The sequence below is a fragment of the Sphaerodactylus townsendi genome, linkage group LG02, assembly GCF_021028975.2.
Source record: "Sphaerodactylus townsendi isolate TG3544 linkage group LG02, MPM_Stown_v2.3, whole genome shotgun sequence".
NCBI lineage: Eukaryota > Metazoa > Chordata > Lepidosauria > Squamata > Sphaerodactylidae > Sphaerodactylus > Sphaerodactylus townsendi.
The window spans coordinates 123,336,936-123,351,856 of record NC_059426.1 but is presented as its reverse complement, the minus strand read 5'-3'; the positions used below and the strand labels follow the sequence as shown (position 1 = coordinate 123,351,856).

At 40.6% G+C, this 14,921-nt stretch overlaps 2 protein-coding genes across 6 annotated transcripts in view; one reads left to right on the top strand and one right to left on the bottom strand.

Moving 5' to 3' along the window:
- The window catches only part of TMEM87A (transmembrane protein 87A), a 28,931-nt gene extending 27,582 nt beyond the window's left edge, over positions 1-1,349 (bottom strand). For all 4 annotated transcript variants that reach the window (XM_048484964.1, XM_048484966.1, XM_048484965.1 and 1 more), the window contains exon 1: positions 1,145-1,349. In XM_048484964.1, coding sequence (XP_048340921.1) covers positions 1,145-1,294 — 150 coding nt within the window. In that variant the 5' untranslated portion in view covers positions 1,295-1,349. The remainder of the gene's footprint in view (positions 1-1,144) is intronic.
- A 1,464-nt stretch (positions 1,350-2,813) lies between these two features.
- The window catches only part of GANC (glucosidase alpha, neutral C), a 44,235-nt gene continuing 32,127 nt past the window's right edge, over positions 2,814-14,921 (top strand). The window contains exons 1-11 of one of the 2 annotated variants that reach the window (XM_048485844.1): positions 2,814-2,944; positions 4,319-4,381; positions 6,303-6,411; positions 7,264-7,391; positions 8,533-8,715; positions 8,870-8,918; positions 9,270-9,336; positions 10,226-10,322; positions 12,218-12,398; positions 14,177-14,209; positions 14,366-14,516. In XM_048485844.1, coding sequence (XP_048341801.1) covers positions 2,916-2,944; positions 4,319-4,381; positions 6,303-6,411; positions 7,264-7,391; positions 8,533-8,715; positions 8,870-8,918; positions 9,270-9,336; positions 10,226-10,322; positions 12,218-12,398; positions 14,177-14,209; positions 14,366-14,516 — 1,090 coding nt within the window. In that variant the 5' untranslated portion in view covers positions 2,814-2,915. The remainder of the gene's footprint in view (positions 2,945-4,318; positions 4,382-6,302; positions 6,412-7,263; positions 7,392-8,532; positions 8,716-8,869; positions 8,919-9,269; positions 9,337-10,225; positions 10,323-12,217; positions 12,399-14,176; positions 14,210-14,365; positions 14,517-14,921) is intronic. The other variant, XM_048485845.1, reaches the window with a different exon arrangement.

The following is a 14,921-nucleotide window of genomic DNA, read 5'->3' as shown; positions in this document are numbered from 1 at the left end:
CCCTGCACCTGGCTGTAGTTATGCAAATTTTCTGCCTCAAGCCTTCAGACATGAAACCTACAAATATGATTGTCATCACTAAAGGGTGAGGCCATTACACGCTTTTCAGCTTCCTTGATATTCACTTCCTCATGCACAATCTCCAATTGCAAAAGCTGAGACTTGTGATTTCGTTTTGAACAGCCAATTAGAACATTATTTTTTGGAAGTCTACCTCACGAATAACTGTTTATGTGAGTGGTCCACCTGTGTGAATAGAGTGAAGTCAAAGGAACTGTTTGTGAAATTGCAGCACCTGTGCCATTCCTGTGTCCATGCATAGCATTGCTATATCTATGTCACACTTGTGACAACATTCTTGAGCAGCACCCTTAACTTTTCATTATTCCCAGGAGCAGATCACACACATGAAAAAGTTATCTGTGCAGATAAATCCCCCAAAACACTTTCAGCGCCTTTTACTGTTTGCAGAGGCTGTAAATTATGCGTTTTTATATAAAAATCTTTATCCACAACTAAAAATTCTCAGTAATGAGTGAGCAATTTTCAAAATTTAAAACCAAATTAATTATGTCTAGGCAGGATATTATGAACCTTCCACGGCATCAGGACTCCTTACCCTTTAATATAAACCCCCTAATTTCAGAAATACAGATCTTGGTTGCTGAAGAAAACACTCCCTGCTCTTTCTTTGGTGCAGGGCTGAACTGTGACGTTATAAAGCTAACCTCGGGATCAAATGAAACTTGGCAGCCAAGATCAGGAAGAGGAACAAAACCTGGCCAGAATATGGGGAATCGGCTACTGAAAAGGACGGGACGCTCATGCCAGGTGCTGTAGCAAAGCAAGAAGCCAACAAGCCCCAGTCTCTCCGCACCCCCGCTGCAGGTGGCGCAACCCGGAGGCAGAGGGAACACGGGGGCAGCGGCGGTGGCGCTCACACGTGAATTTGGGGGCACTCCAAGCATCCTCTCGGGAACAAGGTGGAGGCTGCCGATTCATCTATCAGCACCCTAGCTTAATCCCACCAAGCGCAGCCCATCGTCGCCGTCCAGGATGCCGCGCCACCCTCCTTCCCGGATCCATCCACACTTGCTCGTCAAGATGCGGGGGGAGGGGACGGTCAGGCGCCTGTCTCGCTCACCACGGGCGCCGGCAGCCGCCACTTGGAGAACTGGCCCGCTCCAGCCGGGCTCGGCGGACACACAAGCAGGAGCTGAAGGAACAGCAGGCTCGATCCTAAGCAGAGCCGCCGCCGCAGCATCCCACAGAGCGCGCAGACTCCGCGTGCCATCCCTCCGCAGCGAAGGTGTCAAGGAGAGCGCGCGCCCCAGACTCTTCAGTCCGCCCCTTCCGCTCCACAGGCCAGAGGCTCCAGGCAGAGGGAAGGGAGGCGCGTGATGGGGCGCCACCTGATTGGTGCAGGAGACACCACAGTAGGCGGGGCGCCTGACTCGACCTGTATGTTGTGGTCTCGAGTCGACACCGTGGACTAGTCACGCTAGAGGTGTGACGTCACGGTTGTGGCTTTGAAGGCGCAGAACTTCTGCAGCAGGACTGTGACATGGGGTTGCAATTCTGAATGCCAGTCTCCGGCGGGGGTGGGGGGTGGGGGGGTAACCGTGGTGGCAAAACCAGAAAATAAGACTCGTGGTCTTTGGTTAATCGATGGCCTTTTCGTTAAGTGGGGTATTTGTTACGTGGCAAGAAGAAAAAGATCGTTAACGCATCAGACTCCTTTTTCGTTTATTCTGAAAACCATACATTTATTGTGACCCGTCATCAAAGCATGGTGCCTTGTCACTGCACCCTGAAAAAAAATGAGTTCTGCATAGTCTTTATTGTTTGTCAGTAGGGAGAGGGGGAGGGCTACGACTATAGTAGCCCCACGACTATTTACAATAATAGGCAGAACATAGGATTGCTGCACCAAGTCATTCAACCACAGACAGCTGCCAGTGCCACCCTTCAATGTGAAGAGAGTCGCAAGGTTTTTTTAAAAAAATTGAACAGATTATACATGACGGAGAGAGCATCTAGCCAGATGTGTGCATAATCCCTTCCCCAGTCAGTGCCTGCCACGGCACATCTGAGACTGTTTAATGTGAGGTTTCTTGGACTGACCAAGGCAAGCATGGCCAAGACTGGCTTTTCTCATAATAAAAACACTGTTTTTATTCCTGCTGGCTAGCATACCGTTTTATTTTGATCTGGAAATCTTAAAGTTTTGTCGTTATTACCCGTTACAAATTCTTAAATATCAAATATTGATGATCAGTTCAGTTCATCAAACGATTTACAGAATACAGGTAGCTGGCCTTCGATTGCCTGCCTCCAGATGGTGGCTGGAGATCTTCTGGAATTACAACTGATCTCCAGGCTACACAGATCAGTTTCCCTGAAGAAAATGGCTGCTTTGGAAGGGGATCTTAATGGCATTATACTCTCTCCTCTCCAAACCATGCCCTTGCCAAACTTCGCCCCCCCCTCCCCTCCCCTCCCCCCAAATCTCCAGGAATTTCCCAATCCAGAGCTGGCAACCCTAGCATGGCATCTCCTTTCTCAAAGCTGGGCATGTTTAATAACATAACGTTTTAGCTCTGGGAGCCGGCTTAGCCCCAAACACAACACTTGCAATACTGCTTTTTTTTTTTTTATTGGCCATACGGTTTTAATGCTCAAGAGAAATCAGCATGTCAGATTATCATGTGCCCGCCCAGTTATACCGCACGTTATTTTGGCAAACGGCTGAGGAGTGTTTGCTAAACTACATTTCCCAGCAGGCTGAGAGAAAGGGAACTCACGCCCTGTCATTCGAGGAAAGGTTTTCAGTGTGTTTCTTTAGCCCTGTTCAGTAGGAGGGTTCGCTGTGGCTGCGGTGCGCTCGTGCGAAAGAGCAGTCTGTGGGGAATGCTATGGAAGCAAGTTCGCAAGAGGAAATCAGGTAAACCTGAGTGGTTCTGCAATACGTGACTTGTGACTCTGAAGAGGATGCTCCACATGCAGTTAAATTAGTAAACACACTTTAAAGGGGGTAGTTTAATACACAGAAAATACCCTTTCAACATTTTCAGGTATGAACATGCAAAAGTGTTATATATAGGAAATACTGTTGCATTGGTCAAAAAAAGTGAACATGCCAAGTGAAAGGGCTTGCAGTTGAATTGATTTAACAATCACTGAGCAACTTATTGTGCATTTGTGTTAAACAGTTTATTTTCTGGATGCAAATAGATACATGACTGTAGAAAAAAGTTCAGTTTCCTGTATTAAAAATGTAATGCCTTTCTTTAGAATATACTGGAATTAAAATAGATAAAATGAGGAAAGAAATGCATTATTTGGCAATTAACCAGTTGTGGCAGAAGTGTTCACAATACAGCTTGTGACCTTTTTAGTAAAAGTGCGTGTTTAGAATCACTTAATGCACCTTCTTTGTATGCTATAAATTAGGGATGCCAGTGTCCATGTTGGACCTGGGGATCCCTCAGAATTACATCTCATCTCCAAACAACCGAGATCAGTTCCTCGGCAGAAAATGGATGCTTAGGAGGGTGGACAGTGTGGTATTGTACCCCACTGAGGTCCCTGCCTCCTGAGACTCCATTCTCAAATCTCCAGGAGTTTCCCTACCTGGATCTGGCAACACTACTTCCCTATTCCCTAATTGTAACTGATAAAGAGATCCTGAGTATATACACTCTGGTTTTGTCAATTAGATCATGACAATTCTGGTTTGTTTTTGTAGGATACCATGCAGGACAGCCATGGAAAAAGTGCTTACAAACCTGATAAGATAGAGACAAGGTTGTTTGCTGAGGTTTCTAGATACACAAAGGCCTTTTGAGACAAAGCAGTTGTGGAGAACCTTTGAAAATATAAGCAGAGGAAAAAGCAATGTTTTGAATTGATTCCTATTCAGTATCAATTCATTAATCCTGTGGTCCTGTTGAACTAATACTGCTAACAAAGTTTTAATTTATTTTGCAGTAATATTGTTAAACTGTATGACTGCACACAGATTATTATCTTAAAAGCACTTGTGTTGTACATTTCTATAGTTGTTCAGTTTTAAAAGATGGATTTTCTTTGTTTATAAAGCATGTCCCTCACTTAAGCACCTGTTACTTTCATACTTATACTCTGTGGCTGTCTGTTACTTTTTGCAAGATGCCACAGGAAACAATAATTGCGAAGGTTGTTTTTTTTACATTGTTCACTTTTTGTACAAAACAAAATGAGGTTGTGCTACTATAATAGAAAGGAATAAACGTTTGTTTGCTCAGTACATGCCTAAATTATACTTTCCTCTATCCAGTGTCGAAGATGAGGCTGTGGACAAAAGCTGCTTTAAGTCATGCAATCAAATTGCTTTCTATAGGTAAGAAATGTAAATGTTTTTCATGTCACACAACTGCAGTTCTACTATAACTATATCCAATAGCATTGTGAGAAGGCCAGAATAACCACGATAACACCCTTGCCTGACAGTTGCTTGTGCGGTAAAGGAATAAAGAGGAAAACGGGATATGATCAAAGTGGCATTGGAACAACTTATCTACTCACAAGTTGTTCTTTACAATAAGCATAAAGATGATGGGTAAAATAAGAGAATTTGGTAACCTAGCAGGTCTTAAATAATCAAAAGACAAATATACTTATGAAAAATATGACTGAAGATATAGAAGCATTGCTCCAAAGTCAGGATTTCAACTAGCCTATAAAATCAAATACTTAGACATTGTAATTAGAAAATAACATTATATCAGAACAATTATAGGAAACTATGGGAAGATATAAAAAAGATTTAGAAAAATAGCAGAATCTCTCTTAATCATTATTAGGACAAGTTGCAATAATCAAAATGAGTTTTCTTCCAAAAATATTATTCTTATCCAAATTATTTCAATAATTGTTAAAGACAAATACAGTTTATACAGTGAAAGAGAGATCTGATAAAGTTCATAAGGGGAAAGAAAAGCCAAGGATAAGATACACCTCACATAATTTTAAGAACCTAAAGAGGATTAACATTACCGGAGTTGAGGACATACTACCGGTATGGATAAAAGAATGGATAGTCTTGATAAAAGAAAGAATACTTAGTTTACAAGGCCACGATAATGTATACGGTTGGCACCTGTATATGTGGCCTGAAAAAGAGAGATTGGATAGAACATTTAAAAATCATTTTGTAAGATGAGTCCTTTTGAAAATATGAAAGAAATATAAGACTAGAATATATACCGGCACACCCTTGTGGTTATCACCAATAGAAGCACTACAATGAACAATTAAAAATACTGGGATTTAAGATATAGAGATTATAACAGAGACAAGAGATAAGGTGTTTCTGAAAGCAGGGGAACAAATAAATGAAGAGATAAAATGTCGCTGGTTCTTAAATATGCAAGTAAGAAATACATTTGAAACAGATAAGAGGAAATAGGGTTTTGCATAAGTCCAAACAGAATTTGAAAAGCTTTGTTTTGATAATGAGAAGCTGATAAAGAAAATGTTCAAATACAGAACGAAGCAGTTGAAGAAGTAATGATAAAATGTGAATGATTTTAAACTCATCTAACTAAACCTCAAAGATCTAGTGTTAAACACTGGAATTTCCCCAACTGCTGAGGTTTAGAATTATTTGAGCAGAAAGCTGTTGATCACACAACTATTTGAGTAGGACAACTCAGGAAGTGGACATTTTTAAAACTTCCTATTTTTTGTACTGTGTGGGAGAGTTTGCAGGAAAAGAAATTGGGGAAATTCAAATCACATAATAGGGTTCCCTCGCCCCTAACTTTATCCTGGAATGGAGAGGGGAGTATTAAGTTAGTAGGAGTTCTGATCCCTTCACAACTTCGGCCTTAGAATATGTTTAACTTGGATTCAAAGAAGCTCCTTCATCCAATTTCATTTTCCCCTTCAGTTTTCTTGTCCCCTCCCCTTTTGCCTTTTAACTGATGCTTAACTGTCCTGACTATCTGTGAGACCAATGAGCAAGTTGAATATTTGTCAGGTTCAATGAACATGTTGCTTATTTATCAGGTCTTCTTTATTCTCACTCCTTTTTTAGGAAACTGAAGTTCACAAAGTGTGCAAAATAACCCCTTTACTTGTCTGTTCCTGTTTTGATAGGCATGCAGTCTAGTTTGCTATTAGAAGCAACAGTTTGGATTACAAACCTTTTTAGACCTCTTTGAAGTTAATGGGATTTAAGGAGATTCATGTGTGCAGGATTATAACCTTATTATAGAAATGAATAATTGGACAAGTGAATTGTCTTCCTTGTGTTGCAGACGTCAGAAACTTTTATGTCCCGGGAAGTCATTATATCAAGCCTTGCTAGACACAGTGGAGATATCTGACAGCGGTGTCAAATTTCAGATTATCAATGAAGAAAGCAAGGTAGGAGTTCACTTTAACTATCAGTGATCAAGAAGAAAACATTAATAAGTTTATTATTAACATTATAACAAAATTATCCCAATTACATATCAACAAAATCAGGGTGATATTGGTCCAGTTTTGTGATATTTGAATGAATAGGTAGCAGGGTTCCCATAATGACATCCCAATACGGGGGTGGGGGAGGAATCCACTTGGGGGTATGGCAGAGGCACGGTACATGTTTGCCCCCTCCACCGGCATAATGGGCAACCACATGGGCAAAGATGGTGGCGTCCAGCCTCCCCACAGCTCCACAGCAGGCAAACCTGGAAATGGGTGCTACCATGGAACTACACTGGGGTCGGAGTGGATGTTCCCCAAAGGGTGTTTCTCTCATTCTGTGACAATTACTCAATGTTAACTGCCATTTTTCTAGACAAAGACCTGCTTTGGACCTCTTATGTGACACAGGGTGCTTACTCAGTGATAAATGTACAAGTAATGCATTATCTCAGAGTGTTTGTATAACAGTTAGAAGCCGTAGCTGATAACAGGTGATAATTGACTTTAAATGAATTCCACCCAATTTTGCCTCCAAGCACTCAAAACAACTGACTAACAAGATATTCAGTCAAATGTAGGATCATTAAAAATAACATGGACTTTTATCTAAAAACTGTCTACATCCAAAGCCTCCATTTCCCCCCTCATCTTTACATATTTAATGCTGCCAACTGTGCAGATATTCTTTTTTATTTAAAATTTGTTTTTTTAAGTTCATAAATGCAGCCAACTCATATAAAATCTTAATTAGAATATAAAGTAGTTCATCTTAATATACTGATTTAATTATTTATTTCTCATGTTTAGGTTCTTCTGTTGGTAGAACTTTATGAAATAGAGGGAAATATTTTCAGACTTAAAGTTAATGAAATAGCACCATTGAAACCAAGATATCAAGTCCCTGATGTTCTCATAAAAGAGCCTGCAAACCTCAAGTAAGCCTCAATTATGGTATCTAATTACCAGTCTCTTAGCCCCATCTAGCTGTTTTTACTTGGATGAATGTCAGCTGTTATAGCTTGAGATGATGACAAGGTACCTGAAGAGATTAACAGTTAGGATTAACTAATCCTAAACAGAATTACACCCCTCTAAATCCACTGAAGCAAAATGCTCTGCTTAACCTTTGTCTGTCTTGAAAGTGGCTGTTGGGTCCAAGGGGAAGTAAACTCTAACTACCATTTGAAAGCTCTTTGTGAACCAGATGATTTTGTCAACTTAGTGTCCCATTGCTAATCTCTTCTTGGGAAAAGTGGCTGAGCTGGTTGAGCAATTGGTAGCTTCAGATTTTCTTGGATAAAATCAATGATTTAGACAAATTTTGATCTAGCTTCTGTCCATTGGCCACTCTGATGGAGGTCCTTTGCCAGGAGAAAGACAGAGGAAGTGTGACTCTGTTTATTACTCTAGTATTTTCAGTGGTTCTTGATACCATTATGATGCAATAATACCTTACCCCCAACAGGTGATTTTTGTGTATATTTATAGTTTAGAAAAATAAAGTTCTATAAGGAATTTTCTGTAAGGATCATGCAGTCTGCCTAGGTGGGGAGAATTTCAATTGATATGTTAATGGGCATCTGTCCCAGCACAATGGCAGTCACACCACCAGTCCCCCAGGATGCACCAATGCCACCTACGCTGGGTTTCCTGGAACCCCCTCTCTCAGTCCTAGCAAAGCCATCCTTCTTTGGACTCTAGATCAGTGAGGCCACAGCAGCACTCATCCAGTGTCTGGTGCATCGAAAGGGGCCCAGCAGCAGCAGGCAGGCCCAGGAGGCAAAGAAGCAACCTCAGCAGAAGGAACACCTCCCCAGGGCCAGGACTGCAATAGACTGGTGCTCCACATCCCAGAGAGCCATGTGCCTGGCCACACTGCGAAGGGCGGGTCAGGGAAACCAAGGTGGAGAGAAACGGTCCACATTCCTCTTCCAGACTGCCCCATATATGCCTGCCATAACCCATTTCAGGATTTGTGGCTTTTGATATATACCTATAATATGTTTAATTGACTAGCTGTTTTGGAGTATAAGCTTTCAAAGGTTTTATGTATTGCTGCTTATTCCCATTCAACAGGCTAACAATATCACAAAAAGATGCAAATGAGCTTGTGTTATCTTGCTCCAGTGAAGACCAGCAGCTTTACATCACAGCAAATCCATTTCAGATACAGCTTGTTTCCAAGGATGAGATTGTATTGAGCATGAACGCAAATGGCCTGTTGTGTTTTGAACACCTGCAGCATCCACCGCAAATCAGGTGTGATTTTTCAGTGTCCGTGAAAGTTGCCGCTTATGGATTAAAATCAGCTTAGATTGTGATCATAAATATTCTGACACTGAAGGTAATGCCATTGAAATTGAGAAATAAATAAATAAGTAAATGGCTGACTTATTCTTTTTTTAAAAATTAGGAACTCTACATTGCATAAAAAGACAGATGGATCCACTGACTGTTCTGAGGTAAACCTAGTTTATTTTTGTATATTTTGTATTAGACAACTTGCCAGAATACAGATCAGTGATTCTAATTGAGAACAACTTATGAAAATTAACAAATCAGGTGATAAATTTATGGCTGAACTGATGGGAGGAGTGAGGAGGAGTGAGCTATTTGATTACTTAGGTGGGTGCATAAGCATCCAAAGTGGGCAAGATTAGGATGGCAATGCACCTGGTTGAATGGCCTCAGATTTTCCCCGCAGTTATAGCATTCATCACTTGTAGTATGAAAAGAGTTTCCATGCATGCTCTAGAGACATAGGTATTTATTGTCCAGACAAACTATATTTTTTCTTATTTTTACTCACACAGGAAAATCAAGAAGACTTGGGACATTGGGAAGAAAAGTTTGGTAGATTTTTAGACATCAAAGCCAGTGGTAAGATTAACCATAGTGTAATAATGAACTGTTTGTGCTTTCTGTTGGTTATTTCGTTAATGAATGCATTTCAGAGGAGTATCTATGTTAGTTTCTTGCAGCCAGAACTGATGATGTGGCCACTGATTCTTGAAACTTTATACTGCAATAAAAGCCTTGTCTTCAAGGTGCCATGAAATTTTTTGCCAAATTATTGAACATTTATCTGCAATGATTTTTTTTCTAGAAATTGAAAATGTGTGATACTATTGCTAACATTGTAACCTGTCTACAGGAAAAAGATGTATTAATATACCTGTGGAGCCATTATTCCTTTGTCTTTTTGGCAGATTACAAGATTGGAAACTTTTGAAAAATATATAGTCCTTTGTGGGTTTGCTAGACTAGAAACTTAACAGCCTTATGCAGGAAGGGTGAAAAACAGTTTATTGCCTATTGAAGACAATAACAGGAAATAAGTTTCTGCAAAAATAGTACGTTTTGAAAATTTCCACTAGACAGGGGTTGTGGTTTAACTAAGCACTGGCTACATCACAAAGTAGGTCAAGAATTAGGTTAAGTTCAAAAGTTCAAGTTGCAGGGGCAGGGCTCATGTAAATGTTCCAGAGCTAGCTCCCTTGCTTTGAGACATGTCCTACTATAAATTTAATATAATATTAGGTATGGACTGAATAGCTTGGTCCCTTTAAAGCTGTTTCTTGTTTCAATCTTGACTTACTGAAACTCTAACATGTGCCTTAACAGCAATACATCTTTGTATAATAGGTGACAAAGGTCTTTGCTGCCAGGCACTTGTGAATCAATTATTAGGCAGTGCAATTTTCTTACATGTTTTCGTCACATCACTATGCTGTTTTTAATCATAATAGTCTTAATACTCTTCCTACAGGTCCCACTTCTGTAGGTCTTGATTTTTCTTTACATGGATATGAGCATGTTTATGGAATACCTCAACATGCAGAGAATCTTCTGCTTAAAAATACCAGGTAATATTACTGACTTTGTATCGCAAGATGGCAAGGATTCAAGTTTTCCCCAGTCTTTTGATCCCACTTTTCTACAGCTCCCTGCTTTCTCTTTCCTTTAGGCCACTTCTTTTTTTTCATTAGTATAACCTTTCAGATCTCTGCAGCTCTGACTGTCAAGAAACTGAATTCCACTTACAGTTTCTTGCTTTTATAAACCCTGGTTCAGGCTTTAGGCCTACTTTAAAATAATAAAAGGGATGTCAACTGGGCTATGTGCTAGCAACATTACAGAGCTCTGACCTTTAAGAACTGATAAAAGATCATGAGCTTGAGAATAAAATAAGCTTCTGGGCTTGACTCCCTAGATCTTCAAGGTTAATTAAAGAAAACACAGAGCAGGCTGGGGGCTGATTTGTGCTAAAAAGCAACTCTCTCCCTTCCCTGTTTCTGTAGGTTTTACACATCAGGACAAATAGTAACTCTGCAAGAGATCATTTGTATGGAGAAAACAACATGGGGGTAGTTAACTTTTACAGTGCTGTAGTCTTGATGCAACCCCACTCATCTCCTCAAGCACTGTCAGGGAACTACTTAGGTAGGTCCTGTGTCCTGTCTAGTAGAGCCATCAGCTTCCCAGCTCTTAGCCCACTCCTCCCTTGCCAACAGCACACAGCCTTGTTCTGCTTAAACCTAGTATGAATATTTCCCAAAGATCTACTATCTCTTCAGGATGCTCCATAGCTCAGTTCCATGCCTTCTTGCATAACTGAAATCTTCTTGAAATTCCATTCATTTCATGTCCTCTTCCACCCAGTGGGCAACCAGGGATGCTCCTCAGCTGGTATATGAAACAAACTGTAAAATATGTATCAGAACTCCCCAGTGGCTGTTAGCTGTGTTACCTGTAACCTCTGTTCAGTAAGATACCATATGGCAAGGTACACTGGTATCAAAAGCAGATAAGAACTCCTCTCAGGCCAAACCCACTAAAATGTCTCCATCACTTTCCCTTTGTGTTCCCATACCTGATAAAAGGTAGGCCCACCTTCCCACAATCTGTTCACAAGCTCCTTCCTTATGCAGTGGAGCTATTCAACAACCACCCAGTTATTCTCATCCACCCTGAGCATCAGATCTGAAGACTCCCACCAGCTTTCTGAATACCCCAGATCATCTCTCTTCTTGCACACTGTTTTCATGGAATGTAAATCCTCAGCAGCACATTGTACATGGGACTACATATCAGTCAATGAATGATTATCAGTAACACAGTAAAACGTAGAAGAGCTGTATCTAATATTTTATTTGAAGAGCTATTCTCTTCCTGACAGCTGCACCCCAGACAAATTGTTCTTTCATGCACATCCATCCAGTTAGAACCAGCATGACGACTGTCTCATCTGGTGTTACAATCTGCATCCATTTTCACCAGTTGTCCCATTATTCCTTTTTCGTTGCTTTTTATGTTTTGCAAAATATATAGTATACAAATAAGCTAATAAGAGGTGCAACAAGTTTGGAATGTATAGGTATTAATAAAGTCATAAGCATGCTTTCTAGGTAACAAATGCCACTGAACTGAATTGGTGTTACTGCTGAATAAACACATTCAGGATTGGGCTGGAAGTGTACAGTCAGAGCAGTGGTAACCTCATTGGTAGTGAGAATTATATCTAGCTAACTATAACTATACCAGAGCAAAAGGATTGATAGGCTATGCCTCATCCTGGTGATATGTAAACTTTGCAGAACCTCATCAGTGTAATCTTTATAACAAACTCCATTTATAGCATAAATTATTGTTATAGGGAGTTGCTTCTCACTTAATCCCAGTCATAAGCCTTAAAAGGCAGTGATTAAAGTTACAGTCATTTCCATTCTGCACCAGTACTGCTCTTGTCTGTCTGTTCTAGTGATGACAATGTCTACCGGCTTTATAACCTTGATGTCTTTGGGTATAAGATCCACAGCAAAATGGGCATTTATGGTTCAGTGCCATTGCTTTTGGCACACAAACCAGACAGAACTATTGGGATCTTCTGGCTCAATTCCTCTGAAACTCTAGTGGAGATTGCTACCAAAGCTGCAGTGGAGGTGAGTGTTGCACTGGAAGCTTGGTCAGGTTGCTGCATAAAAGTGTTGTTGTAGCTAATAACACTCTTGATGTACATCTTGAGCAGATGCTGAGTTGGAACACACACCCACACCCACTCGGGGGCACATAAAGTTGATTAAAATAATTTGTTCTGATGTGATGGATGCCTCATCATAAAAGGATACAGGCTATGAAACAAGCAATATTCCCTATTTGTATCCTGCTTCCATGCATTTTCAAGCCAAAGAAACATAATGTTTTGCATGCATTCCAGTAGGGTCGCATGTGCATTGTTCTTGGTGGCTACAGTTGGAAATGGGATGATGGTGCTTGTTTGTTAAAAAATATTGATACCCTACCTTTCTCAGAAAACTCAAGATTGCCATTATGAAAACATCAATATTAAAAATTGCATTAATATATACAGCAGCCACCACCCTGCAAAAAAAAAAACCCCTAAAGCCCATAAGCAGCTATTATAGCTAGAATATATGATGGAGTTGTGGTTTATCACCAGCAGATACTTTTACATATTTTTGGTTGTGTCGCAAGTTCCTTCTTTTTGAAAAACTGTAGTTAATTTTGCTAATTAAATGTGTTACGTGGTAATATATCTGTTGAACTGGGCAGCCCAATCCAAAGCCCAAGGCGACCTGTCTCCATGGGACAAAATGAACTTACACCATCCTTTTGGGTGATGTAAGTCCAAGATGCCAGCCACTGTACAAAAGCCCAGGTAGAAGCTGACTGTAGTCGACTCCACCCCCAGAAACCCCTCTGGCATCCCCCTACCACTGCACTAATGAGGCTGGTGGCAGGATGGGAGCACTGACATGGTGCCCAGCGCCTCATCCAGGCTTCTCAGAGGGTAGTGGTGTCCTCCCACCAGTGTTTTTTCCCTTCTGCCAGGGTAAGTATCCTGGGAGGGTAAATCCGATGGCACAAGCCACATCTGTAGGGCAATTCAGCCGCCCCCCCTTTTAGTGGAGCTATAAAGCAATTTTGTTAAGTGTTTTTTTTAAGATTGTTGTTTCTTCTGAAGTGGAGTTGATTCAGAGCTTATTCACTACTGCCAAAAATGCTGCAACAAACTGGAAACAAGCAGAACTTCCTTCAATTTTGTCTTATTAAGATTTGGGAATATTGGCCTGTTGATAAATTAACATCAGCACAATTCAAAGAATAATTTCCAGGGTATAAATAAATGTAATGTAAATGTAATATTTATTATGATCTGGAAAGAGAAAATAAGTGACAATGTTTATCCATTTGCCTGAACTGTGAACATCTTCTTGTGAGTCACTGTACAATATTTTATGAATACACAAATGCATACTACAAATATAGAACTACCTGAAGATTCACAGGAGCCAGTTACAGCTGTCCATGTAGGGTGCGCTTGAGCTACAGTGCCAAAACTATTCTCTTAGTCACATTTGGCGTCTTGATTTTGCTTCATGCTCTTAAATCTCTCTGGCAATCATTTTGGGTAACAGGAGGTAATTTCACCTTTTACCTGACTGGACATATAGCTGACTCTGGAATTTGGAACCAGACAGTAATTTTTACTAGATATAAGATTTCCAGTGACAACTTGTTTGTCAGTTGTCAGATATTTGCACTGCTCAGTTCTTCATGTCTTACAGTAAATAAGATACTGGCTTGAGTTTATCCAGATAGGTCATAAACTGTGTTGTTTTGACCATTGATCCTCACTTCACATTGAACTTGCTAGTATTGTGAGGTATCTTAATATAGTTTGCCTTCTTTGTAATAGGAACAGAACAACTCAGCTGAATTCATCTCATGTGTAAGTAATCTTCTTTGTTGAACAGCAAATCCAGTGCATCGTTTGTATTTCTTGTGCTTACCCTATAAAACCTCTTATTGTTTCTAGCATCTTCCTCTGGCAGAACTCATTTTTGCACCATAATTTTTCTAAGGTTTTGTTTTGTTTGTTTCACAGGCTGAGGTCTCCAGAACTTCTGACCAGTCAAAACAGAGAGTGCTGCCTCAAACTGATGTGCGCTGGATGTCAGAAAGTGGAATCATTGATACTTTCATCCTAATGGGACCCTGTCCTTTTGATATTTTTAAGCAGTATGCACAACTGACAGGTACTGTTCTACAATGAAAATGCAGCATTTTGTATCTATTCCCATACAACCCCCACATATCCTTCAAAGGGAAGATAAAGAACTGTAAGCATTAGAGAAGATTTTACATTTGCAAAAGGAATACTCTGTTTATGAACTGCTAAAATACAAAACTGTTGTTTTTACAGTAAGGCATTGCAAACAAGTATTTTTTGTTAAAGTAGCAGCCCACTGATTCTTTGGCCCTTTCCACACAGCGGCAGAAACGCAGCTCCACTGGCATAAATTATCCGCCGCACCGGAGAGGCAGCTCCACATGGAGCCGCCTCCGGTTCATCGCCTCCACTGACCTGCCTGTCCAGTGTCGCTCAAGAGGGCTGCAGGGACCAGCCCACGCTGCCTCAGACGGCAGCGTGGGTGGGTCTC